General features: G+C 41.4%; 1 protein-coding gene across 11 annotated transcripts in view; it reads right to left on the reverse strand.

Moving 5' to 3' along the window:
- RACGAP1 (Rac GTPase activating protein 1) overlaps positions 1-26,476 on the reverse strand; it is a 30,557-nt gene extending 4,081 nt beyond the window's left edge. The window contains exons 1-14 of one of the 11 annotated variants that reach the window (XM_008512576.2): positions 26,051-26,476; positions 23,789-23,912; positions 22,166-22,794; positions 15,678-15,766; positions 8,951-9,153; positions 7,785-7,921; positions 6,739-6,808; positions 4,781-4,834; positions 4,051-4,131; positions 3,542-3,659; positions 3,054-3,184; positions 2,207-2,371; positions 970-1,065; positions 685-883 (exon numbers count right to left, since the gene is read on the reverse strand). In XM_008512576.2, coding sequence (XP_008510798.1) covers positions 685-883; positions 970-1,065; positions 2,207-2,371; positions 3,054-3,184; positions 3,542-3,659; positions 4,051-4,131; positions 4,781-4,834; positions 6,739-6,808; positions 7,785-7,921; positions 8,951-9,153; positions 15,678-15,762 — 1,339 coding nt within the window. In that variant the 5' untranslated portion in view covers positions 15,763-15,766; positions 22,166-22,794; positions 23,789-23,912; positions 26,051-26,476. Of the gene's footprint in view, positions 1-684; positions 884-969; positions 1,066-2,206; positions 2,372-3,053; positions 3,185-3,541; positions 3,660-4,050; positions 4,132-4,780; positions 4,835-6,738; positions 6,809-7,784; positions 7,922-8,950; positions 9,154-15,677; positions 15,767-17,637; positions 17,894-21,743; positions 22,795-23,788; positions 23,913-26,050 lie in introns of those variants that run through there. The other 10 variants (XM_008512593.2, XM_070619550.1, XM_008512582.2 and 7 more) reach the window with 10 other exon arrangements.

Raw genomic sequence — 26,476 nt, forward strand, 5'->3', positions numbered from 1 at the left:
GTAAGCTCAGTCATGTTCTAAGAACTGCAAGAATTCCAGATAATCAGAAAGGAAGGAGGGAAGGGAAGGATGTTCAAAGAGATGATGCTGCAGACATAACCAGAAGCCAAATCACGTCGGGTCTTTTGGGCCATGTTAAGGACTGTGCGTTTTATTCTGAGAGTAATGGGAAGCCACTGGAAGATACTGAGGACAGAAGGGACATCACCTAATTTAAATTTTAAAAGGACCACGCTCTTCAACTACTGGATGAGGGTCATACTGTGGAGGGCAAGAGTAGAAACAGCAAAATCAGTAGGTTCTTACATCACTTCAGGGTGAGGGATGGCAAGAGCAGTAGAAGGAGTGACAAGTTTCAAATTTAAGACGTATTTTACAAGACCTTTGCTGATAAAATTTGCCCATGGCTTAAATGTAGGGTGTGAGGAAAAGAAATCAAAGATGGCTCCAAGTTCAAAGGACAACCTAAAACTTGACCAAAATACAACAAAAAGCAACAACAAAAAAACCTGTTAGTCCCCTATACATATAATTCAGATGGAAGAGGACAGGCATGGGGAACTTGGATATAGTTATTCATCCACCAAAGTCTTTGAACGTCTACTATGTTTCAGGCACTGTACAGAAAAGTCAAAAATTCCTGCCCCTGTGGGACTCACATGCAGGTACGAAGGCTGCCCTTACCTGCCGCTTCCATAAAGGTCTTGTTTAGCCGAAAGGTCAGAAGGGGTTCTTTGAGGTTTCGAAGGAAGTCTTTCAGGAGGCTGCAGATAGCATGGATGTCATCCACTTTGCTGAGGAGAGGCACAGTTTTCACTCTGAGGAACTTCTCTTTCAGCTCTTTCACTGTCCGGTCACAGCCTGAGATCCGATATAGGCCTGTCTATTATCAAGGCAACACTCTCAGTTAAGAACCACCTAATTATTAACACAAATAATAAATTCACCCTCTCTGAGGGTTGATCTTACCTCAGTCAGCCCTCTCTGCTCAATCTCATTTACACAGTGGACAACAATGGAGGGGATCATTGGAGAAGTCTGGGACACATAATCTGCCAGCATACCCTGAAAAGAGAGTTTTAAATTACTCTTTATACCACTTAGACCAGCAGGGGAAGAACCATCTCCAGACAAATGCTCAGGCTGGGACATCACGTCTACTTTTAAATTCCTCTTCCCGAAGCACATATTAGAACAGAGACGCTCAATTATTTTTCCCACCTCTGCACCAGGACTGATTTATGGTCACACACACCACACTCTTTCAGGAACAAGCAATAAGACCACGAGCTACAGCCCCGCCCCTGCTTCTCTTCTACTCAAGGGCATCAGAAAGCAAGGCATGAGGAGACCACAGGTATGGCCTTTAACATAAACTAATTTATTACTCTAAAAAAGAAAATGCTTTTTACATTTTAATTATTCTTAATAAGAAAAATTATTTAACACAACTCAATTGATTGTAACACAAACCTATCTGTAGAGGACAGCTCCACTGTTCTACATTAGAGTACAGAAAATTTGTAAAAAATTATATGCATGGCTAAAAACTCTCAAGATTAAAGAAAAGTAAACATTTGATTTGCTGGGGGCTGGGGAGCAGCATGGTCATCTTGTTTTTGATTCTTGCTAACGTTGCTTGTACAATAAATAATTTTTAATAGATTGAATTGATTTTTAGAAATAAGCAACATAATCCAAATAACCTCGAATGGAATATCTCTAACATAAGAGAAAGAATATTCACAGGTGAAATTATATGATGGCTAGAATTTGCTTCAAAATAATTCACTGGACAGGGCCAGGAGGAGGAGACGGAGGTACTGATAAATCATGATTGGACGTGAATCAGCAATCATGGCAGTTGAGTGACAGGACCCAGGGTTAGTTATACCAATCTCTCTACTTTTGTATATGTTTGAAATTTTACAAAATAGGGTAGGATGAGGCGGGGAAGGGAGAGAACAGGAGGAAAGGAAGGGGAGGAAGGGAGTGAGGGGAAGAAAGGGAAGAGGAGTTCAGTTAAAAAAGTTACTAAACAAACAAACCCAAACAGGACTCTGCTGCAAGTTAACATTTTATAATTTCTACTCGTTATTCCTGGAGGGAAACATACTTGGCATCATTAATTTCAGAACAAAAACTGACACTAAGCTTTGGGAACGCTAAAGAAGCCTAACCCGAGGAGGGCTCCCCCAGGGCATACCTCTCCAATCCTGACGGGGGTTCCTATCAGGGTGGGAATGCAGGGAAGGGGACAGCGGTCCCGACACTCCGGGTGAGAGACCACACGACAGTCTCGACACTTCAGAGACAGCTTGCCAAATTTTATCCGCTTTCCACATGGAACACAAGATTCAGGTTTAATAACCTGAGGAGGAAACAGAGCAGGAGGAACAAAGTGGTATGAATTAAAAAATTATCAGCATCATCAACCAACATTTATTAAGAACTCAGAACATGCCAAACAACTTGCTAATCTCTTTACACATATTTACTTGTGTAATTCTCACAATAATCCTATGAAGGAAGTTTTGTTTTCTTTAAGATAAGGAAATAGAAGCAAAAAGAGGCTAAGTAACTTGCATAAGGTCATCCAGTTGGAAGGGAGCAGAATATAGTAGTGGAAAGAACTTGTGGACGAGGAATCAGAGAACCTCCATGTTAACTCTGCCACTCACTGCATGTGGCTCCAACTAGTAAGTAACTCCTCTGAGCCTCATCAGTTTGCTTGGGTTGTTACGAGGAAATCAAATGGGATAACGGTTAAAATGTGCTATATTCAAGCATAAAACGTAATGTATCAATAAAAAGCACAAACAAATACTTCTGAAAAGTTGCTTTCTTTGAGTTTAATATTACTCACAGAATGGAAAGACAGACACGTCTGTAACCAGTAGTTACCCCTGGAGAGCAGAATTGGAAGGAGGAAGGAAATTTGATGTTTAACTTTATAACACTAAAGTATTTAAATTCGTTCCTGGTATACATTACTTTCACAATTAAAAAAAATTAAATGTGCCCAAAAGAAGAAGGAGTGATGACATATTTACCGTCTTAGAGACAAAGTCATGCAGGCGCATCCCTCCATTACCCTGAGGAGTGCTGGAACTCTCTGTCTCCGTTCTTGGCTCCAGCTGCCTGCTGCTCAAGGTGGACTCACTGTTCCATGGCTGTAAAGCACCTAGAAAACAAGCAACTTTAAGCCTGTCTTAAGCTTAAGTATTTTGCTCCTTCTGAATTTTAATCCCAATTTTAATAATTGGTAGATAACCAGTAATCTGTAGCCATAATCAGAAGTGAATATAATGGCTATGCAAACAAATTATTTCAAGAACAACAAGTTATACACTAGAGGCATAGGCCAGGCCAGCCATCCAAAGCTGGAGCATGACACAGCAGGTGCTCTGGCCCCCAGGAGGCGCAGTAACAAACTACCCAATACATCCAATCCCTGCCTCAGGGAGGTTCTAGGAAACCAACACTGCCCAAAGTTTACCAGTTGTTTTACACAGGCAATTCGGCCACAAACCCAGCAGACCTGTTTTCCTTCGGCTTCTCGTCCAGTATGGCACAGTCTCAATAGTGGACACGGCTTCAATGGGCCCGCCATCATTGGGAACAGTCACTGTAGTTTTTGCAACTATGGATTCATTCCCCTGAAACAAAAATAGTAATGAAGGAAAGACAAACGTTTGACTCTAATTTCCTCCCCACTATAGGGAGTTTGGAGTGGTTGAAAAATTCCTGAGTCTTGGTCAGGACTTAAGGCTCCAGCCCAAAACACTCTTAAGTTGAAATCTCATACTTTAGAACAGACATACAGGTCATGGGGTATACATACAGCAACTAAGAATCAAACACAAAGCTGACAGTTGTTTACTTAATCAGTAATTCCATTCATATGGATGATAAGGATCCTATTACATAGGAAAACCAAGCATCTCTCTCGAAGTATCACTGCAATGCTGACTCAGGATTTTTAATGCTTGGTGTCACTAATCTCTGATGTGTTTGAGACCACAAGTCTCTTGACCTGACTATTCTTACCTGGTCTGCTGTGGATTCAATGGAACGAGTTTTCTTTATAGGTCCAGGGGGACCGTCAACGAACTGTCGGCTACTAGAGCGCTAGAGAGGGTGGCAAAGACCAATAATTTTAGTGCCAAATAGAATATCTGAAGCACAGAAGATAAAATTATTCCATAAGACAACTTGGAGGAGAGTCCACGGTACCAGGGCTACAGTAAATAATAAACAATGTGCTCTCTCTCATTGCCTATTTCCACATGAAGCTTAAGTTGTACCAACATAAAAATGCCCACAATGCCCTAGAAGAAACGAGCAAGCTTTGGAACAATTCAGATGACAGCACCAGAAAAAGTAGAGCTGTAATCCTATCTAAGGATATGAAGTCTTTGGAAACATATTAAGTACCCTAAATAAGCACATACAAATTGATCTCTGTATATCCCATTATACACACATTTCATCTGAAGCTTATATTAGAGCATAAAAGTCTTGCATAAAAATTCATGTGACAACTCAAAACAAACTTCAGTGTATCCTTTTCCGCTCAATGAATGAACAGAGAGCAGCCCAGAACAGTGAAACAAAACAGGACCATCCACAGTGCCCCCAAGCAGGGCTTTGTTTGTAATGTGAGTTTAACAATGGCTAGAGCAACATGTCAGGCCTGCAGGATCATGGCAAAATTTCAAGAGAAAACCCTATTATTGTTACTTTGTTAAAAAAAAAAAAACCTAAAAATCATACATACCCTCTTTTCTCTCTTCTTCAGTTTGAAAGTCTTTACCAAAGAAGAATCCCAATCCTGTTGACAAATATACTATATTAATTTCTCTCTTTGGTTAGGCCTCCCCTAAACCCTGTGCAAATAAATTTACAGCGAACTTTAAAGGCTTCTTGAGTCAGACTACCCAACTTACGATTCGGGGATCAGGGGAAGGGAGGGTGTCAAGTGTTGTAGCTATGGAGCTATAGTAAGTTAACCTGTTTTCTTTCCAAAATTGAAGCTATTATAATAGAATCAGGAATCAATACCACAGAGGCAAGAAAAGGTTAAAGAATGAACTTCTGTCGTGATTATCCCCAGTGCCTGGTCCTTTATTTCTGATTATTTTTGTAATTAGTTTTAGAACTTACAGAATGTTAGGCACTATACTGATCGTGTTAGATGAGATTCTTGCTCTTAAGGGCCTGCTATTGTCTAATCAGATGTTCTGTACAATATGGCCACTTAAAAAGTTCTAGTTTAGGTTTTATGTCTCTTAATCATCCCTTTTCCTTGGGCCCTAAAAAATACATTACCACTGAAGAATTGTCTTTTACTGTGGTCTACTTTCACTTCACTTATTTTAACCATTTGCATTCATTTTTAGCAGCTACTTATGACTTCCTTACTCCTAATAATCCCCAAAAACACAAAATCCAGAAACAGTTGTATACGGCAAATAGTAGCTTAGCTAAATAAATTTAACCTCTCCGATACATGGTTAAATAATGTAACTACTGGTTGTTTGATTCAGTTTCCGTTACAACAGGTATCATGACAGGCCTAGCTCCAAAATTAGCTAATAATATGTTCTAGTTTTATTATATATCCCAGACCTACTCTATATCATTCCTTATTTCAAAAAGGTGATACCTAATATTTATATCTATAGAATAGCAATTATTTCCCTGGTCAAACACTGAATTTGGACAGAAAACTCATAGACCATGTAACAAGTAGTCTCCTGTTTTGCTATCATCAGAAATCAACCAATAACCTCCTGATTTATTGTTTTGTTTGCTTGCTTTCAGCCAGCAAAACAGGAAAGATACACAAACTACCAATCTCCTGAACATCAAAGATTGAAATATTAGGAGATGAGCTTTTAGGCAGAAACATCACCATAAGTTAAGAGAAGGCTGCTGCCCCACAAAAGTAGGATAACCAACAGTTTAGACACATTAACCTTTGTTGATCAAAGCATTACAGAACGCCCACAAACTTGTATCAGTCTTCTGGCTGAACTTTCAGGGCACTGGTTTCTTTCTAAGTGTGAAATATGACTAAGTTTTCCTCAAGAACCAAACTAATTCAGAAATAAGGCACAAGTCTATGTTCCCCCAGAGCAGCAAATAAACCCTGCCTGGACAGAGTCTTACTAATTTTTTTATTGCTAGCTGGGGCTTTAATAAATCAAGATATAATCAATTAGCACAGCTTACAGATCCGTTAAATAAATTTAACCTCATGCCAAATCCTGAATTCTATATTCTCACTTCCAGAAACTAAAGAAATACATAAGCCAGTCTCTTATAGCTTGTGTGGATTTATATTTTAAAATCCTTGCTCAGGGGCTGGCACCACGGCTGAGTGGTTAAGGGTCGCAGGCTCTGCTTCGGCAGCCCAGGGTTTCGCTGGTTCAGATCCTGGATGCAGACATGGCACTGCTTATCAAGCCATGCTGAGGCAGCGTCCCACATGCCACAACTAGAAGGACCCACAACTAAAAAAAACATACAACTATGTACTGGGGGGCTTTAGGGAGAAAAAGGAAAAATAAAATCTTTAAAAAAAATAAAACAAAATGCTCAGTATCTATAACACATCAACATCAACTAACGAAGTAGTAATAAAGGAATTCTAGAAGAGAGGGCAGGAGAGATATTCCTGAGGATGCAGAGGTAACAGAAGTAGATAATTCTCAGAGATCAAATGTCCGTTACCAGCGATTCATCAGTCTTGTCAAAGCTGATATCTGATAAAATGGAACCAGATTCATCGATGGTTGACAGTCTAGATGAGTGAAACAATACAATGTTAGACATAGAAGACTGTGGAGAGTAAACCCCACCAACAGCCAGAACAAGTCTCACTGGTCAGGTCATGTCAGCAATTTCACAGCAACTGCTTCCCTATGGAGATAACTACAAGCTCAACCCCTAGCTGTGGTGAGCTGTGTTTGATGGTTTTCACGGGGGGGTGTATGTGTGTGCATGTGCACGACTACACATGCAGCACAGCTGCTTTCTCAGCAAAGGCCTTATACCAGCAGCTGAGAGTTACACTCAGAGGTATGGGTGCTATTCCCTGCTGAATTTGTACTACGGGCTACTAAAAATTCACAAGGCAGAAGAGTGAAGTTTAACTTGATCCCAACTGTGGTTGCTTTCTACAAGACAATATCACCCAGCATTAACTTTTTAAGAAATTAAGCCTGTACATCTTCTTAGTTACAAAGATTCCCCATAAAACAACCAGGCAACAAAATAAATAGCTCTAAGAGTGCTGACCTTTCCCCATGTCTTGTATTGGGGGTGTTAAATTCAAAGCCTGGTTGAGACTATTTTAAATAGTGATGCAGTGGAACCAAAATTATTGCCTGGTCTTGGCTCACAGAAGGCCCTTCTAAACCAGAAGAACTACAAGAGCTCTCAGGAGAGTCAACATAGAAAGTATTGCTGAACCGCCACTATTACCTTTAGGTTTCTTAGCAATGTGCAGGATTAGTTATTGATGTGCAATTTAGCACCAAGATAAAAATTTTACCCACAGTGAAACAACATCCTAAGGAAAGATTAAAAAAAACAAAAGAAAAGGAAAAAAATAGGGAGCCCCCAGTGCCTTTATTTCCCACCTACCCTTCCTCCAAAGTCTTCTTCTGCCTTATTCAGCACACATTCCAAAAGCAGTATATTTAAGAGTTCAGAAAACAAGAACTTCTGACAGCTGTTTTGCTTGTGTCAGATAACAACAGATGCAGTTCCCCCACCTTTTGTTCCCAGCATTGCTGCTGGATGGTTGGCCTCTGTTGAGAAAAGCCAGAGCTGATTTTTGCTCCTCACTTAGTTGAATGCTGCCAGATGTGTCACACATGAGCATCTCTCGAATCAGCTGAATCTGTCTTTCCTATAGACCAAAGCACAGTAAAACATCCTAACTAACCAGCGGAGAAAGCTTCACCTCAAATTTATGGGACGGGCAGACCAGAAGACATTAAAATACAGCATTATGCAAATGAGCCTTCAGGAAGGCTGCTACACCAATAGCATATTAATTCTCATCAAGCCCAGATTGTGTCTCTGATTTCTGACTGGTAAATGAACTCCATCTAGAATAGTGGGGTTTCTGCTACAAGACTTTTGGATCAAACTGCTAATCCAAGAGCAGAGAGTATGGCAAAACGAGAGTCCCAAAACAGATTTCACATAGCAAAAACACTTTAGTGTCATTTTATCAGGACAATTACTGGCTTCTTCTGCAGAGGAAAGCAGCCACCCACCTTTCCAATGGTAGAAGCAAAATGCATTAAAAAGGATACAAAGCTGCGACGCACCAGAACCAGACAATCTGAGCTTACTGAGGCATCTAACACTGTACCACCATGGATTAGTCCACCTTGGTAAAGGCTTTCCTTTGTACCATGACCCACCCTGGGAAATCTGAATGATAGTGTTCTATGTTATCACATTGCTCTACTCATTGAATACATTTAGCCCCTTACCCTGAATTAGGAGCAGTGGTGAAGGAAAGACTTAGAGTTGTCTTGCCCGTATCAATGACAAAGTAGCTATTGATATAAGGATGAGGACATTCTGGGTGGCATGAGAGACAGCCAACTATCTTGTGACAGACCAAGCACGCTAGGATTTCCCTGCCTTTCTCCCTAATTTTAATTCCTTAAACTCTCATTTGAAATGTCTATTAGGTATTAGTTTCAAGTCTAAAGGAGAAAAAAATTTAAAATCCAATCTATGAAGAAAAGGATTCCTAGGCTGCGATTTCAGCTCCAACCACAGACAAGTTGTCAATGGACAGATTGCTTTCAGTTCTTTAATGTGGAGGAAGAAACTGGGTAAATCCAGCAACAGGAAACGCTATCAGATGTGCTTCCCCCTCCCCGACTGTCACAGTTCTAAGAGAGAAAACAATACACACCAGCTTTTCACAGTCAGCCTCAGCTCGCTGCCTCCTTTTGATCTCTACGTCCACCTGATTGCGTGCATGCTTCAGCTTAACATCCAGAGCGCTACGCTCAGTCTCTGCTTTCATCAAAAGATCCTTGTATTTCCCCAGCTCGTGGTCTGTTCTCTGCCACTTTTTACGGAAATCCTCAAAGTCCTTTGCCAACTGGATGAATTCTAAGGAAAGGGGAAAATTTTAATAATTCAAGCATCAAGCAGAGTATAAATGCTCTAATAAATGAGTCTTCTAGTTAATTTTACTCCAAATACATAATTAAGAGACCAGCTAAATCATGGCCAAATCCAGCTGAAAATAACGAGAAGCAGGTCCTGAATACATGTTCATCACTCTGGATGGGAGATTTGTGGGGAGCGATTCCTTTTCAATAGGCCACTTACTTTGGCTTAGCCAGTGGCATCTGCTATGGAATAAGCAACTCATTAGTCACCTGGCTCCAGATGTAACACCGACACTGAAAGCTCCTGAACAGAAGGCAATCAAAGGGGGATACCTTTGGGGCAGCTGTCACATACCAGGACAGTTACGGCTATAAAACAAAAACAGACTCCTTTAGAGTCACGCATTGCTGTGCCAGAGAGGCGTTAAATAGCAAATTCAAATGTAACTGCTATAATATGCTCCAGTAGATGTAGATTAATATTATAGATGTCTAGGCCTGCAATTCCATTCAGCTATATAATTATACAAATATTGATTTGAAAGTAAAGAGCCAATTTGCTTTTGCTGTTTAACACTGCCCTGAAGGGTATATAAACACTCCAGTTAGAAAGACACAGGAAGAAAAAATCATACAAGCTTTGGGTGATAGCGGAACATGGACTCTTCAAATGTCTGCAAAGAGAGCATCACTTCCAAGGCAGCACCTCAAAGCATGATAACCCTGGCGGCATTCATTCTCATCACCAGCTATTGGCAAAGACTTCTGGAACACCTTACTATTTTCTAGTTAACCTCAATCTATCTCTAAGCATCACTCTCCACCAGCATCTTGGAGGAAGTTTCCAAGGTGTACATCTGCTCCTGGTCAAACTATCCCAGTTTATAGCCGAAAATAGGCCAAATTCACACAAAGCTAGCAGATTCTAGGTAGTAAAGGCACTTTTCCGTTTTGAATTTAACCTATGAGCACACAAACAATATAGTGTTCTTCGTAAGCAATTTTAACAATTTGACTAGATTTCAAACTTACAAATTAGGATACCAATTCAATCTAGAGAAACCAAGTCTTATATACAAGGAATCTTTAGTTTTTATCAAACAACAGATTTTAGCAAAACAGGATATTATGACCTAATTATTTGAGACAATGAAAATAGCAAGGATCCTATATATATATATATATATATATATATATATATATACATATACACACATACATAAAATTACAATTCAAATAGTTTTAAATGATATGCTGGTTTAGTTAACAGTTTGGAACACATCACTAAGATTTTTTTCTCAAGTTAAAGAAAAACAAACAATACATTCTTTTGCAAATTTAACTATTTCATTATTATAGATTCACAAAGAAAAAAACTTAAAAAGCTGACATAGCCATGTTCACTCTGGCAATTTATCAAGCAGTGCACTTATAATGTGTACATTTCTGATGTGTATAATACTTCAATTTCAAAAAGTAAAGAACAAGAAACACACTTTTCAACTATACAGTCTAAAAACTTTCTAGCTCCACACTGTGGTCAATTAAATGTTTCTAAATATAGTGCTGCATACACACAATATTTACTGAATTGAAAAATAATTGTGAGAATGAAAAGATTTCCATTTGACCTAATTTTGCTGGTTTGTTTGTTCTTTAGGATACTCCCTCTTGATAGTCTTATTAAATTTGGATTTTAATTCCTATTCATTGTTATTTGCACATGTAGGAGAGGAAGAGAATTCCTCTACCCATTTTAGGTCCTTCTGGCTGGTCTATGAATTAAATTGACATGAGGGACTGGCCCCATGGCTGAGTGGTTAAGTTCACGCGCTCCAATGCAGGCGGTCCAGTGTTTTGTTGGTTCAAGTCCTGGGCGCGGACATGGCACTGCTCGTCAGGCCACGCTGGGGCGGCGTTCCACATGCCACAACTAGAAGGACCCACAACGAAGAATATACAACTATGTACTGGGGGACTTTGGGTAGGAAAAAGGAAAAAATAAAATCTTTAAATTGACATGAGACAGAATAACAGGAGAAAATCAAACAAAGCTTTATAACACGTATACATGGAAGAAACCCAGGAAAACTGGATAACTCACCAGAATGGCTGAGCTGCCCGCTTAAATATCATCTTCAGCTAAGGACAAAGGAAGGTGTTGGGGATAGCAGTTTGGGATTTCAAAGGGGAGGAAGGCAATTCACATGGAAATGGAAGCAAATGTTTGATAAACAGAACTTTGACAAGAGTGGGCTTAGCAAGGATCCTCCCAAGTCTACTGACAGCCAGAGTTGTCTATGGTGATGGCCTCTCCCAGGGACAAGGCTTTTATCTCAAATTTCTTTCAGGCAGCTGAGGGGAAGGTCTAAGTTTCTTTCAGAGTCTTTTGTTCTTGAAAATAATCAAGGCAAAGAGACATATTTTGAGGTGGCCAATTCCGTTGCCCCACACAAACATTACAAGTTTAACTGAATTGGACGATGGAACTCAAACCAAATAAAGTATCAGTTCATTTCAAGGAAGGAGTTCCTATTTTAATAGCACAACTGATTAAATTACTCGTTCAGTTTAGCTTGTGTTAGACCAAAACCAGAATATTTGCATACAAGTCTAAGATATTATTTTTTACATACAATCTGTTATGAACTAAGTTTGCTAAGTCAAAAAGGCACTTTAGACCACAGACCAGGAAAAATTTTGATGTTGGAAATCAATAAACATGGCATTTTTTGGGTCAGTTTGTGAATCACAATTCAAGCTGGTGCTAGCCCCTGTCATGAAGCACATATTCAAGAGATTTATTAAATTCAAATTATCTCCTTAAAAAAGTTATGTAAACATTAAATTATGAAATGCATCCATCAAAAAGGAGAAAAAAGGGAAATTTCCTTAAAACAAACTGAGGATAATTTTTGATTTATCAAATAAAAAAATCAACATGAAAAGATGCTCATCATCACTGATCATCAGGAAAATGCAAATCAAAACTACACTAAGATATCACTGTACAGTCATTAAAACGGCTACAATAACCAAGACAAAAAATAACAAATGTTGGAGAGGATGTAGAGAAAAGGGAACCCTCATACACTGCTGGTGGGAATGCAAACTGGTGCAGCCACCATGGAAAACAGCATGGAGATTTCTCAAAAAATTAAAAATAGAAATACCATATGACCCAGCCATCCCACTACTGGGTATCTATCCAAAGAACTTGAAATCAGCAATTCAAAGAGACTCATGTGCCCCTGTGTTCATTGCAGCATTATTCACAATAGCCAAGATGTGGAAGCAACCTAAGTGCCCATCGACTGATGACTGGATAAAGAAGATATGATATACATATACAATGGAATACTACTCAGCCATAAAAAATGATAAAATCATCCCATTCACAACAACATGGATGGACCTTGAGGGTATTATGTTAAACGTAAAGCCAGATACAGAAAGACAAACTGTACGATTCCACTTATATGTGGAAGATAAAGAAACACATAGACAAAGAAAACAGATTAGTGGTTACCAGGGGGAAGGGGGATGGGGGGTGGGCACAAAGGGTGAAGTGGTGCACCTATAAGATGACTGACAAATAATAATGTACAACTGAAATTTCACAATGTTGCAAAACTATCATAACCTCAATAAAAAAATTAAAAATAAAAAAATAAATCAGAATTTGGTTCATAATTCAGCAGAGAGACTAAAGCAGCTCCAGAAATCTTGTTTTCTCAGCTCACTATTCCTGGGAACTTTGCACAGATTCTTCCCTTTGTTCCCCCACTCCCCTCTCAGTTTCTTACAGGCAAGGACCCTGCGTCTCTTTTGCTCCTTTCTCTCTAGTGCCTTGCACTCTGCCTAGCACATAGCAGGCACTTAAATATTCATTGAATGAATGAATGAAGAATTGCTGTTCAAATCAACTTTAAACTCCACACATCCAGGCCCACCTAACCAGTCTAATCATACTTACCTCTCACCACTACACCATACCCTCTTTCTAGCCAAACTAGTTTGTCCCTGCCCCTAGAACAGACCCAGCTCATTTCTGCCTTCTCACTGTGATCACGCTATGCCCTCCAAATGAGATGCCCTACCTACTCTTCCTTAAGGACTCATTTTTCTAGTCCCATCTGCTCTATGAATCCTTTCCTAATGTTTGCTCCACATTAAAATTTTCTTTACTTCCCAAAAACACATATTTTGATACTTGTATTATCTTCCATTTCATGAGAAAGAATCCTGTCTCTGAAACTTAAATACCATAATCTTCTTGAAGACAGGCACTGTGTCGTGTACACTTTAGTATTGGCTACCATAAGCACAAACCTAGTATGGTGTTGACACCCAATAGGCACCTGATAAATTATATTTATTCCTAATTTACACACCAACAACATTAAAATAGTTCAGAGAGTTCATGATAAAACAAAAGTAGAAGATAAAAACCATATAGACTGGGGAAAACAGATAACAAAATACCTAGGCTATTAAAGTCCTTTTATTTGAATATTAACCTTCACTCTGATCTTCCAGTAACCTTGGACTTAGTTTTAAAAAAAAAACTATACAAAAATGAGAAAGAGGAATGAAGTTACTATGATGAAAGGCAAGAGTAAGGAGCTGGGATATTTATTAGGCATGGGAGGAATTCCTAGGATAAAAGACGATGACAGAGACTGAGCTGGTTGCAGAAAGAAGATTCTAGAGTCTAGAAAACACTGAGCCACTTTAGTTCCTCAAAAGCCAATGCTCCAAGTTAGGGATTTGGAGAGGGAGGCAAAACGTACCTCTATTTTATAACAGAAATCAACGGGAAGATAGAAATTTGCTTATAAAATAAGGGTACCTGTAAAAACAACTATCTTGTATTTTTTGGCTAAATTACTCCAAAGTATTTTCACAACTAGTGTCTCATTTTATCCTCAAATCTTCACAGTACTCTCACAAAGAAGATAAAGACATTTAAATTCCTATTTTACAGATGGAGAAACAGACACAGAAATAACAGTTAAAAGGCAGCACTAGTTACTGCGACTCCAAACCTCAGACTCCTCCCTTGCCCCGACATCCTATCTGCCACCTCCTCCTAGAGATCTTATCACAATCCCTTCCACCCATTTCCCCTTATTCCATCTTCACAACCACCATTCCAGTTAGGGCTCCTATTGCCTCTTTCCTGAACTATGGCAACCATGTCCTCCCTGCCTCCATCTCTGCCAGGGTAATCTTCCAAAAGCACAGCTTTCATCATGTCACTCTACCTTACTCCTATTCCCCTCAAAACCAAACACTTGCCTCCACTCAGGCTGTTCCCTTGACCCTAAATGCTCTCTTTCATCTCTGCCTGTTGGGATCCTACCTTACATCTAAGGCTCAACTCAAACCCTACTTTTCTCCATGAAGTCATTTAGCCATCCCTTTCCCTCAACTCAACATATGCTAGAAGCTGTGATAGGTTCTCACCAAATATTTGCTGAATGAACCTGAATTTTAAGATCTCTTATTCAACACTCTTTCCCAGTAGACTCCAAAGTAATCCATCTTCTGAGATGATGTGACCTCAAGGAGAAGCCTAATTAGTATGCCATCATGGCTAGTGAGCTGGTACCAGATGATAGGGTCATGTAACAGCTATTAGAGAGAGAAAATAGAATATTGTTTTGAAAGGCCCGTAAGTGGATAAGAGCTATTAAAAACATCAATCAAATTAAAGAAAATATTGAATGGCATAAGTAAGACACTATACTAAGTACTGTGGAGATTTAAAAAATGGTTTAAGACATAGTTTTTGCATTACCTTTATACCAGTGAGGCTGACTTAAGAGCAACACTTACTAAATTAGGTACTAATGAAAGTCTGAAATAGGACTTGAAGAGTAACCCAAGGAAAGGCTGGTGAAGAACACTTCCCTCAGCTCACTTAAGTCAGTGCCATCAGCCCACCTTCCTTTCTCACTAATCTCCCCAGACAAGTGTTCTCTCTCACCACTTCCTTTCTCTCCCTAGATCTCCACCCAGTCTCCACCCTTTATTATTAAGTATCAAATAAATGAAGTGGGTAAAAGCAGATGAATAGTCTCTTCTTCTTCAAAAAATTATGACATTTGAAAATGTCTTCAATTGCAAATGTTTTATAGACACAAGAAAAGCCCAGTATAAAACTGCAGACAACCACAGTACTACTCTAAAGAAAAAAGCAACATCCATGGAAATGCAGGAGATTTTGCCCAGTTCATGGTATGAAAATGAAACTAGTAACTAAGGCCACTTACTCAGTGGAACGAGACCTTGATAATGAAAAACATCTGGGTAAGCCATTTAAGAACAACCATAGAAAGAAGTGACCATTAGAATGAGTGTCCATTAAGCTTTGACCGTGGATAAGTGACCATCCCTTTCTTTTCAGGTAACCCAAATGAAAAACAATTTTAAGATCTGAACACGCTTCAGCTTTGTAGAAAACCCAAATCTGAAATCTGTTTTTCTCTTTACACAGGCCAGCTCAGAATGACTTACGGAGTTCATTTCCTTCACTGAGAATCTCCACCCGGCGTACAAGCTGCTCAAACAGATTCCGCAAGTTCAGCATAGTGGTATCCATCTTTCTGCCAAGAAATCAAATAGACATTAGGGGTCCTGCCTTCTCCCCCAGACAAAAGATTCAGCAGCAATCCAGTAGAGTCATCAGTGACTAACATCTGGACTCTTCCATTTGTAGCTACCATCATAAGAATCTCAAGCCAACCATTGATGTTTTGTGTAATTCTTATTATAAAAACAAAGTTGAAATGTTAATACTCACTTGAAAATTAGAAAAGCATTTCAGACCTCTGAATCTAACACCCCTCCCTGCCTACTTTTCCTCCTCTACCCTGCAATCACTCCGGAGCCTAGAGGAAAGCAATTAGGGACAAGCATGTCAGTTGATTACTAGGTGACCAACTACAAAATGTGCTTCTTGGTTAAGCCTACTGATTAACAGAACACTTTTGCCACTTTAATCCTTCTGGACTTTGAAGACCTTCAACATAACTTAAAAGATTTATTTTTAATTTCATTTTTAGCTAGTACCCCTGTCGCCACTGCCTTTTAAAACGCAGGACATGGTCAGCACATTTGCTACCAACGGCACAGATGATGTCACACAAGTGATTAAGTGGGGAAATCGCCAGCTCAGCAGCACAAGAATTATTTCTGTAATGCAGGGCTCTCTGCTGGACTGTGTGCAGGGACTATGTCTAATAAATTTATACTAAGTATAGGCAAAGGATTATGTTGTACCACATTCTGGCACCACGGAGACAATACACCACCTTCAGAGTTAGAAGGGCAAAGGAAAAATCATTTGCTACTGTGTTCTGTGTAGTGAATTTCAGTCTTCGTATTTCCCCCCAAAGATCTGCTGATATTACATTAAAGGCGGTGTCCTCACAAGGAGTTCTGTTCTGAATAGACTTTAACTGGGAACATTTTGAGGAAAGAAGATCTTCATTTAACAGTCAGGAAAGAAAGACATGAACTGGATGTTACGAAAATTATCAAGGAAATGAAATAAAAAATCAAATTTCATTTGAAAATTGAATGCCCTCAGAAATACCATTAAAGGATTCTTACGTTTCTCCTTAATCATCCCTTCAAAATTCTAGTCCAAGTCCTTGTTTCATGCATCTAAATACAATTTTAAGAACTCTTTTATGAAGGTTTAGTGATTTTACAATGTTTATAAGATTGTACCACAAGCTATGAGGGCAAGAAAGAAAAAAAATACCCACAAAGGACAAAGAAATATATAAACATGAAGATATTTTCTATTAATTGCTACAGAATTGTTCATTTGGACTTGTATGATGATTGCTCTAATAGCAAAAATAAAAACCTTTCAATTCGATCCAATCCAAGCTTGGATGCAATATATGTATACCTGAATCAGGGCCGGAAACCAAGATTTTCAAATGGCAACGTATCTGTTCCAAGCTACATCACAGCAAGCTGCTAAGCAACCAGACCAACAAATTTATTACAAAGATCTTTCTCTAAACTAAGAATAAAACTAAAAGAAGAGCATTAAAACTGACAGGAAGAGATCTGGAAGTCATGGAGATGCCCATGGATTTAACAATATGACCTAACAGGCAAGTATATCCAAGAGCTACAGGACAGAAGCAGGAGCAAGGCATTCAGCAGCCTATTCAAATGATTTTCTTTGGCTCCCAGTAAAAATGGAAGATGCCGATCAGTTTCAACATGAGGTACTGATTTCTGTCATCTCAGGTCTCATCTGTAGATTCTGAGACTGTAAGACAGTGAGCTCAGTACCTAGGAAAACTCGATCTGTTCAAGAATGCAGGAAAGGAAAATTTCAGTGCAACTAGGGTATTAAAAACTGGTTGTTAAAAAAAAAATTTCAGAAGGTTTTTATGTCTTAAATCACAATACAACAACCTGACCCTTTCTCCCCTTTAAAAGAAATTCTCACATTTTCTCAAGTTCCTCTAGTCCATTATTCTTCTTTCCTATGTTCTTTGTGCATACCATTCCCTAGAGTTAGGGTTGGGGGAGGTCCTCTCTTGAAAAAAACAACCATCATGATTCCAGAAGACTCAGGACACAGAGAACCTACCTGGGGCCATCTCCTCACCATGGTAACTGTTATCTCAAACAACTACCTCAATCGCTTTGTTCTCCTGACAAGACACCTAGTACCTAGGAGAGAGTTGTTTAACTGAACTCCCAATGCTCTATTATGAAGCAACAAAGAGACAACCCTTAACTCTGTCAGCCTGCCACAGTCTCCAGATTTAGAGTTTTATGAATAGTTTGACTATAGATTTTTCTATTCTTCCCTCTCAACACTAGACATTCCCTAAAGTTCAGTCCTCTGCCCTCTTGAAGAACATATCAAACTATCCCACTTTAGTCATTACATCTCTACAGACAACTCACCCTTTCTTCCCCCCAGCTCTAGCCTCTCCTATCTCCAATCCTGTGGCTCTCCATTTGCTTAGGATGCCCTAGATGTTGAGCTTGATTCTGAGACACCTTCTGTCCTTCCTCTTCAGATAGATCAACCACCCTACCCAGTGACATACCCTACCCCCTACCCTGCGGCTCCCAATTTTAATTGCCTTATTTTTATCATTCTCCCAATCACTCAGTACAAATCTCAGCATCACCTTAAGTTAGTTCCTTTCCTACAATTACAATCACCAAACCATGTAGACTCTTCTCTCATGTGTGTTAAGCCATCCCCTCATCACCTGCAGGGCATCATCACTCATGTCAGCTGACCTTCCCCCCACTGCTTGGCTCAGCCGGCACTCAGACGCATACACCCTGCGCTCTAATTTAACTTTACCGTGTTTCTACTCTATGTCCCGGGTATACTGTAAACTTGAGAGGAGAAACCTTATATTTGGCACTACTGTATTACACACACAAATAGTATTCAAAAATAAATATTTGATAGTCAGAAAATACACACACATACATACACACACCCGTGATTCTATTATCACAAGTATCTCCATTCTACCTGAATACCAACATATAATATAGATGAAAAAACAAACAGTATAACCTCAGGTAAGTCACTTAAATTCTGAGACTCACCTACAAATGGAAACAATAATGTCTGTCATATTTACCTCGCAGAATATTACCGATTAATGCAGGGAAGACTTATAAAATGTAAATTGAACCTTACTATAAAAATATAGAGTATTATTAGAGTAGGTATGAAATTTCTGGTTTGGTTTTGGTCTGATACTTACTTACATCCTCACAGCTGGAACCCAGAACAAGAAAAATGAAGGAGACAGCCAAATGTGGCCAGTTCTAGGCCCTTAAGCAAACTGTTCCACATAAGGCTTGCAGCATCTGAGAAGGGTTAGTTTTTCCTCTTACATAGGTTTACTTAGGGTAATCCAAAAACAGCACTAGCAAAATATAATCCTCTTCTCTTCATATGCTGGGGAACCATGCATTTTTATTAACGTTCTATATAAGTGACTCTCAGGAATTACTTATAGGTGACAAAAATATCTTTCTGCATCAGTACTAACTCTGATATCTCAGCCAAATTGTAACTCGAAAAGCTAAAATTTACTCATCCTATTCAATGTCAATTGAAAACGGTCTTAATTTTCCTGCTGGGTCACATTTTCACCCTCATGAATACTTCTTTATTTCTCTCCCTTTATTATTTGGCTCCATAGCTAGGAGATACACTAATGTGAAAGGAAACGAAAACAAAGTCATATTGTTGTACATTGCTTTGCAGCTGTAAAACAGCTGTCACTCTTCACTATGGATATGGCTGCCTTTCGGGAAAGCTGAAATGATCCCTATGTGTGGCAAAGAAATCAGTTTGTGGAGCACTTTAAACAAAAAGGTGCTAGAGAATCTCAGCTGTTATTGATGAGACGCCCCAGAGGTGGAGAAGTCACTATGTTACAGATTCCCAATCTGCGAGTATCCCTGAGGGAGCAATTTCGCGTCACCAGGAAAGAGTCTCAGTTCACTGTGATAGCTTTGAGTCCCCAATTTAATTTCAATCACCCAGCCAAGAGACAGACGTCGTCCTTCAGCATAACAGACTATTACAGATCTTAACTGCAGAGTATCCTGGGAAAAGTCTCTATTCTCTTATCCTCCCCCTACAAACAACATTATTACGAGATCTATACATCAGGTTTTTTAGATGCATCAAGGGTATTAAATATTGTAAGACAAAGCAATGGAAGGTTGCCTGAGTTTTTCAGGAAAGAGTTTTAATGAAAAACATCCTCACAAACATTACTAAACCTGGAGATTCCCAAGAAATCAGCAATATAGGTTCTCTGTTGCCAAGGAAAACTATTCCCTAAGACAGTCTCAATCCCACAAGATTCTTTCATATGAAAGCATTTCAGAACAATTCTTTTTGCCAAATGTCCAGCTTCTGCTTCGCCATATCGAAAGCCTCTATACAACTGGCAAGCAGAAGGCATATCTTGAAACCAAATGTCTTATGAGCAAATCAACTGCAGAAAGAGTAAACAGAACATCCTCAGTCCAACATGAACGAAGACTAAAATAAGGAAAGGGACGAGTTGAATTATTATTTTTCAGAAAATTGGGGCGGACCTGGTGGCCAAGTGGTTAAGTTTGCGTGCTCCACTTCGGCAGCCCAGGGTGTCGCGAGTTCGAATCCTGGGCACGGATATGGCACGGCTCATCAAGCCATGCTGAGGCGGCATCCCACATGCCACAACTAGAAGGACCCACAACTAAAAATACACAACTATGTACCAGGGGGCTTTGGGGAGAAAAAGGGAAAAAAAAATCTTTAAGAAAATTATTACCAGTTTGGCATACTAAGTTCTCCTTTTTTTCTTCTGTGAATTCTTCCCACTCTGAAGTGTCCCATTCTTCAAGGTCTAGTATAAGTCTTACCAATTCACACAAGCATTCGCTAACCATTTCAGTCCAAAATAATCTCTCGTTTATTATCTACAACAGTCACTTGGCACTGCCTCATATTTTGAATTTGCTACGTTGAAAGAAAATGACTGTTTTCTTAATAGTGAAATTATTGTGTTTTGCTTTTTTCTATCATGTCTCCATTAAGTTCCCAAAAGCTGATGAATAACTGTTTAACCACTCTTCTTCGGACATTTAGGTAATTTCCAGTTTCTCAGTTACATCTGCTGGAATCTCTTGCACAGTCACTCCCTCCCCTCCTTCAGGTATTTATGTCATTTTCTCACTGAGGTCTTTCCTAACCACTCTATTTTAAATGGGAGCCTTTCCCCCAACACATCTCTGCTTTATGTTGCTCCAAAGCACTTATCTCCATCTAACATACTTATATATTAATTTATTTATTTTGTTTATTGTCTGTCTCTCCAACAGTAATTTCCAAGGAGGCAGAGAGTTTTGTCTGTTTTGTTCATTGCTGGGCCCCTGGTGGCCAGAACAGGGCCTGACACTTGGCAAAAGATTCATAAATAATCACTGAATGAATGAATTGAGCATCACTGTGGACAGTGTTTTTCTCCAGGTGGCCTGTGCCTTAGAAGATATTTCCAAGGCTGAGGTTACTGTATCAGAGGGTAAAAACCTCTTATGGCTCTTGATAAACATTGCCAAAATATTTTCTAAAAGGGCTGTACTGACGTACACTACTCTCAGCCATGTAAAGGGTTACTAGAGTCACCACCATCAGTCATCTTTTTAAGTTAATCACACCAAAGAAACTGTAAGCTCCCTCCAAGGCCAAATAAAATTGTCTTGTATTTATGGTTTGCACTTAACAAGTACCTGCTGGATGATTAAGCTATAGGAAAGGCGCCTTCTCTAAACACTTTCAATAACTCGAAAAGTTCACCCCACACATTAAAGAGAATGACAATGACATTTCCCTAAGAAAAAAAAAAAAAGCTTATCTTCCCGCCTGCCCTACGTTCCTACACACAGCCTCCGCCTACGAATGAAACCCTGTGAAGAGACATGTATGGGAAAGCGTAAAAGTAAGGCCTCGTTCTTACGAAGGCTAAGAAGTGGGCCGGGGAGGGCATGATGTCACTGCCCGGGCCAGCTTACCTAGACACACGCAGCCCCAGGGAGAGCAGCTCCGCTTCCAACCGCCCCAGCCTCGCAAACACCAGGGCTTCTTCCCTTCGAAAAAGCCCAGTTCCTCCGAAAAAGGATGGGGGTCTTGCCCCAACAACTCCCAACCTCTGTATTTAAGTCAGAGCCACTTCTTCGGGGTGGCTCCAGTTCTGTTCAAGCCACCACCTCAAAGGACGACCCCGGCTTTCCACAAAACAGGGCGCCAGGAAGGAAACCCCCCACCCCCCAGCCACCGCCCACTCAGGCCGCTCCCGGCGCGGGGGAGCCGCAGCGCAGGGGTCGTAGGGGCCGCCTTCCCCCCGACCCCGAGGGGGCCACGGCTCACCGCCTCGGCCGCCCGCCCTCCCTACCTTCCACCACAAACGCAGCGCCAGACGCACCCCAGCGCCCACCTGGCCAGGGCCGCCTAGCCCCACCTGGGCCGCTTCCACTTCCCTCCGCGCCTCACCCAACGGCAGAGCAGCACCGCGCCTCAGGCCGGGTTTGAAATCCTGCGCCGACCAATCACAGAGAAATGGATTCCTCCCGCGCCGTCCTTCTGCGCTGCGACGTACGCGTCAAGGCCGGGAGAGGGGCGGGGACGGGACTGGGCATGCGCATGCTGATAAAGCGACGCCAAAGGTAGCCATTTTGACTAAGGTCAACAGGTTATGGGGTTTTTTTCCTTCTTTCCTCCGCATCCCTTGCCCGAAGCCATTCAGGATACCATGTTGAGTAAGGGCAAATGATACTTCTTGAGTGCCAAGTACTCTTGTCCTGTTTCTCCCAGGCAGGAAAATTTTGGAAACTATCAACTGAACAGAGTCGGATCTCTTTGTTGAAAGGAAGAATTCCGGAGGGAGATAAGACAGCAGTCATTTTCCAACCATATTTACTGAGCTATATAATGCCTTCATTCATTCTTTCATCCAGGTGTTCATTTATTAAGCCCACCAAATTCGTAACAAGCGCTTCACAGGGAATTGGAAAAATAAAGATGATATCATCTCTGCTTTCCAGTAGCTATGAATGGAGGAGACAGCTTGGGAAAGCAAAAACAAATACAAAATGAAAGCGCTATAATTCCATTTCATAAATGTTCACTTAGAACTTAGCATTAGCACGGGGCTTTCATACGTTTTCATCCGGCCCCACCGTGAGAAATACATTTTACATCACAGCTAAGTATCACAGAACACGGCTTCTCCTTACTACATGTAATGTACTCAACTTTTCTAGTCTCTGCCCCACCCCCCATGTTGCTTGTCCTTTCCTCATTGAATTTATTACTCAGTAATGAGTGGCTACCTGCAATTTGAAAAAATTCTGGTTGACGCTTAGAAGGAGTGTGGTATAATGGAAAGATCACAGGTTTTATAACCAGAAAATTTGACTCCATTTAAACAAATATTGATGGAGCGCTTTTGTGCGGCAGGCATACCAATGAACCAGCTACACTGTCACTTTTTAACCCTTCTGTACTTCACTTCCTCCAACTATAAAACAGAAATAGTAGTACCATCTCTACCTCACAGGTTTATTCCCAGATCAAACAAGAGAGTGTGTGGAACACTATCAAAGTTTACACCTTGTAAACTACAATACAGGTTGTTATTAATATTACTAGGAAAGAGATGAAGAAAGGAATCATTAACTATACGTATGTTATCCCATTTATTCCTCCACAACCCTTCAAGGTCAGGAGCACTCCTTGATTGCATCAGCCTGTGCCTCCTTAGATACCTGTAATACAATTAAATAAGTATGAGAACAGAATATGTTTAAAATACTCTAGAAGCATGGATCAGGAAGCAATTAATCCCATCTAGGGAGTGGGAATGTTAGAAAAGCCTAAACAGAGACTTGATATCTGAGCTGGGACTTAAACCCTGAGTAGGAATTTACCAGATAGAAGGGGGTGGCAAATTCCTGGCAATGGGAGGATCATGTGACCTCTCAGGAATGAGTCACGAGTATATTTAATAAATAACAAGCAAACAATTTATGAAGGTTTAGGGCTGTGAAGGAACATTTACCTCAACATGCAGGTGATGTTGGGGGTTCAGTGATGTGACGGCTCTTTGGGCAGCTTTGGCCTGAGGAGAAGCAGCAGCTAGCAAAGTACGTTAGGACCAGGCTAGGAAGGCATTGGACTTTATCCTGGGATAGACACAACAACAAGACAATGGGGCTTAGACTGTCTTTTACTAGGTTTCCATTTTACATAGGTCATATGCTCAGATGGCATGGAGGATTGCCTGGAGGGGGAAAAATCTGAAGATAAAAAGACTCTTGGGGCTGGCCTGGTGGCGTAGTGGTTAAGTTCGCACGCCCCACTTCAGTGGGCCAGGGTTCGCAGGTTTGGAACCCTGGGCACGGACCTACACACGACTCATCAAGCCACACTGTGGCAGCATCCTACATTTAAAATAGAAGAAGATTGGCACAGATGTTAGCTCAGCGACAATCTTCCTCAAGCAAAAAGAGGAAGATTGGCAACAGATGTAGCTCAGGGCCAATCTTCCTCAGCAAAAAAAAGACTTGCTTTATCATTAGAGAGAAGACACAAACTGAATTAGACCAACGGCAGTGGGGATGGAAAGGAGGGGTCAGGTGGCAAAAACATTCATGAAATTAAATGGACTTATTAAATGTTTGGACCTGGGGGTGAGGGAGAGAAGGGAGTGAAAAACGACTCAGCTTTCTCCCTCTCCCTTTCACCCCTTATCCAATTACTGAGCAAAACTCTTAAGTATCTCTTGTGTGTGCCCACTTTTCTCCTTCCTACCATCACCAGGCTAGTCCAATTCAGTAGTCCAAGCCACCAAGGACACTGTTCACCCCTTACTTGCGTTCTTTACACTCTGAGCAATCTTTTAAAAAATGCAATTCTAAGGGCCAGCCCGGTGGTGCAGCAGTTAAGTGCGCACGTTCCGCTTCGGCAGCTGGAGTTCACCGGTTAGGATCCCGGGTGTGGACATGGCACTGCTTGGCAAGCCATGCTGAGGTAGGCATCCCACATATAAAGTAGAGGAAGATGGGCATGGATCTTAGCTCAGGGCCAGTCTTCCTCAGCAAAAAGAGGAGGATTGGCAGCAGATGTTAGCTCAGAGCTAATCTTCCTCAAAAAAAAAAACGCAATTCTAATCATACCTCTGGTTTAAAACCATTAATGACTTCCACATCCTCCACAATAAAGACCAGAATCCTTAACAAGGCTCTCCGAACTGGCCTTGCTTGCCCCTGAGGGGCGCTTCCTGACCCTCTGGTATTTACAATTCCTCTTCCCCACCCCCACTGACCCTTCACTTGGCTAAGTTCTGCTCACCCTCCGGCGGCAGCTTCAATGTTTCCTGCCTTATTCCCAGGTCTGTGAGGCCTGGAGCCAGGCCTTTGCTATAAGCTCCCCTACAACCCTTTCCTTCTCTTTCATACATGTTACCACATTTGTTTCATCCTCCTGGCTCTTCCAGGTACCAGCTACATGGCCTTTCACAAGTCATCTGCGCCTCTGCTCACTCGTCTATAAATGAAAATGATAATAATACCGATTTCCTAGAGCCGTTGAGAGGAATAAGTGAGATGTCCGTGTAAAGCACTTAGCACAGTTCCTGGCACACAGTAAGCACTCAGTAAATATTCCTTGTCTTCCCTACTGGATTGTAAACTTCCAGAGAACAGGAGATGGCACTCCTCTCATTTACTGCTATGTTCTCTTGCTTTTGCAGCTCCAATAAATAGCCATTGAGTGAGCAGAGGTGAGTTCAACGGGATGGTGGTAGTATTCCACCCTACCACCCAATCCCTGTGTCCCAAATGATGGATGGCGGTTGAAGACACTGTCCCCCCTACATCTCCCTCCACCTAAGGTGCCACCACACCCCTCCCATTTCATTGAACCCCCTTCCCTACCGCACCAGCTGGTGAGAAGCACAGGAAAGGTGAAGTGTGTGTGGCGCGCGCGCGCGCGCGCGCGCGCAAGGGGGTTCCTAATCCTCTTTCTTCCCAAACTATAGTTCTCCGGGTAGGGAGACACCCTGGGGCTGCATCTGTAACGGGAAAAGCTGGCGCCAGAAAGCATGGGTTCCATTCCCGCCTCTGCCACTTATTAGAGGCGCGATCTTGGCTTGGTTCTTTAATCTCCTGCATCTGGTGAGCCCCATTCGCCGGGTACTTCTGAAGTGCCAGCGAGGTAATGGCAGTAAGAGGGCTTCTGTTTACTGGAACGCGCCGTCGGAGGATGCGCTAGGACCATTCCGCCGCCCTCGGCGCCCGCGCGGGGCAGGGCCGCCACCCACCCGCTCCTCCGCGCGCCGCCGCCGCCACCGCCTCCTCGCGCCGGGAGCCGCTTAATGGGATTTATGCTAATGGCGCGGCCGCGGGTGACCGCCCGAGCGCGCCGCCCCGCGCCCTGCGCCCCAGCTCTCCAGCTGCGGGCCGCCTGCCCGGAAGTCGCCACAGAGGAGCTGTCACCGGCGGTCCCTGGGCAGTGGGGGAGGCCTGGCGGGGCTGGGGGAGACTCGGTCCCTGGCTGCGGTCCCTCTGGTCACCGCCCAGGGTTTGTCTTCATCCTCTCTCCCCTCTCTCTCTTTCTGCCTCCCAGTTCCTTCTCATTTGACTCCCTCTCTAGAGGTCTCCCTCCCTACTCATTCGAGAATTATTGTTCCCTTTGTCAATTAAACCAAGGCGTGTTGAGCACTTCTGCGTTCCAGTTCCAGGCGTGT

The sequence above is a fragment of the Equus przewalskii genome, chromosome 5, assembly GCF_037783145.1.
Source record: "Equus przewalskii isolate Varuska chromosome 5, EquPr2, whole genome shotgun sequence".
NCBI lineage: Eukaryota > Metazoa > Chordata > Mammalia > Perissodactyla > Equidae > Equus > Equus przewalskii.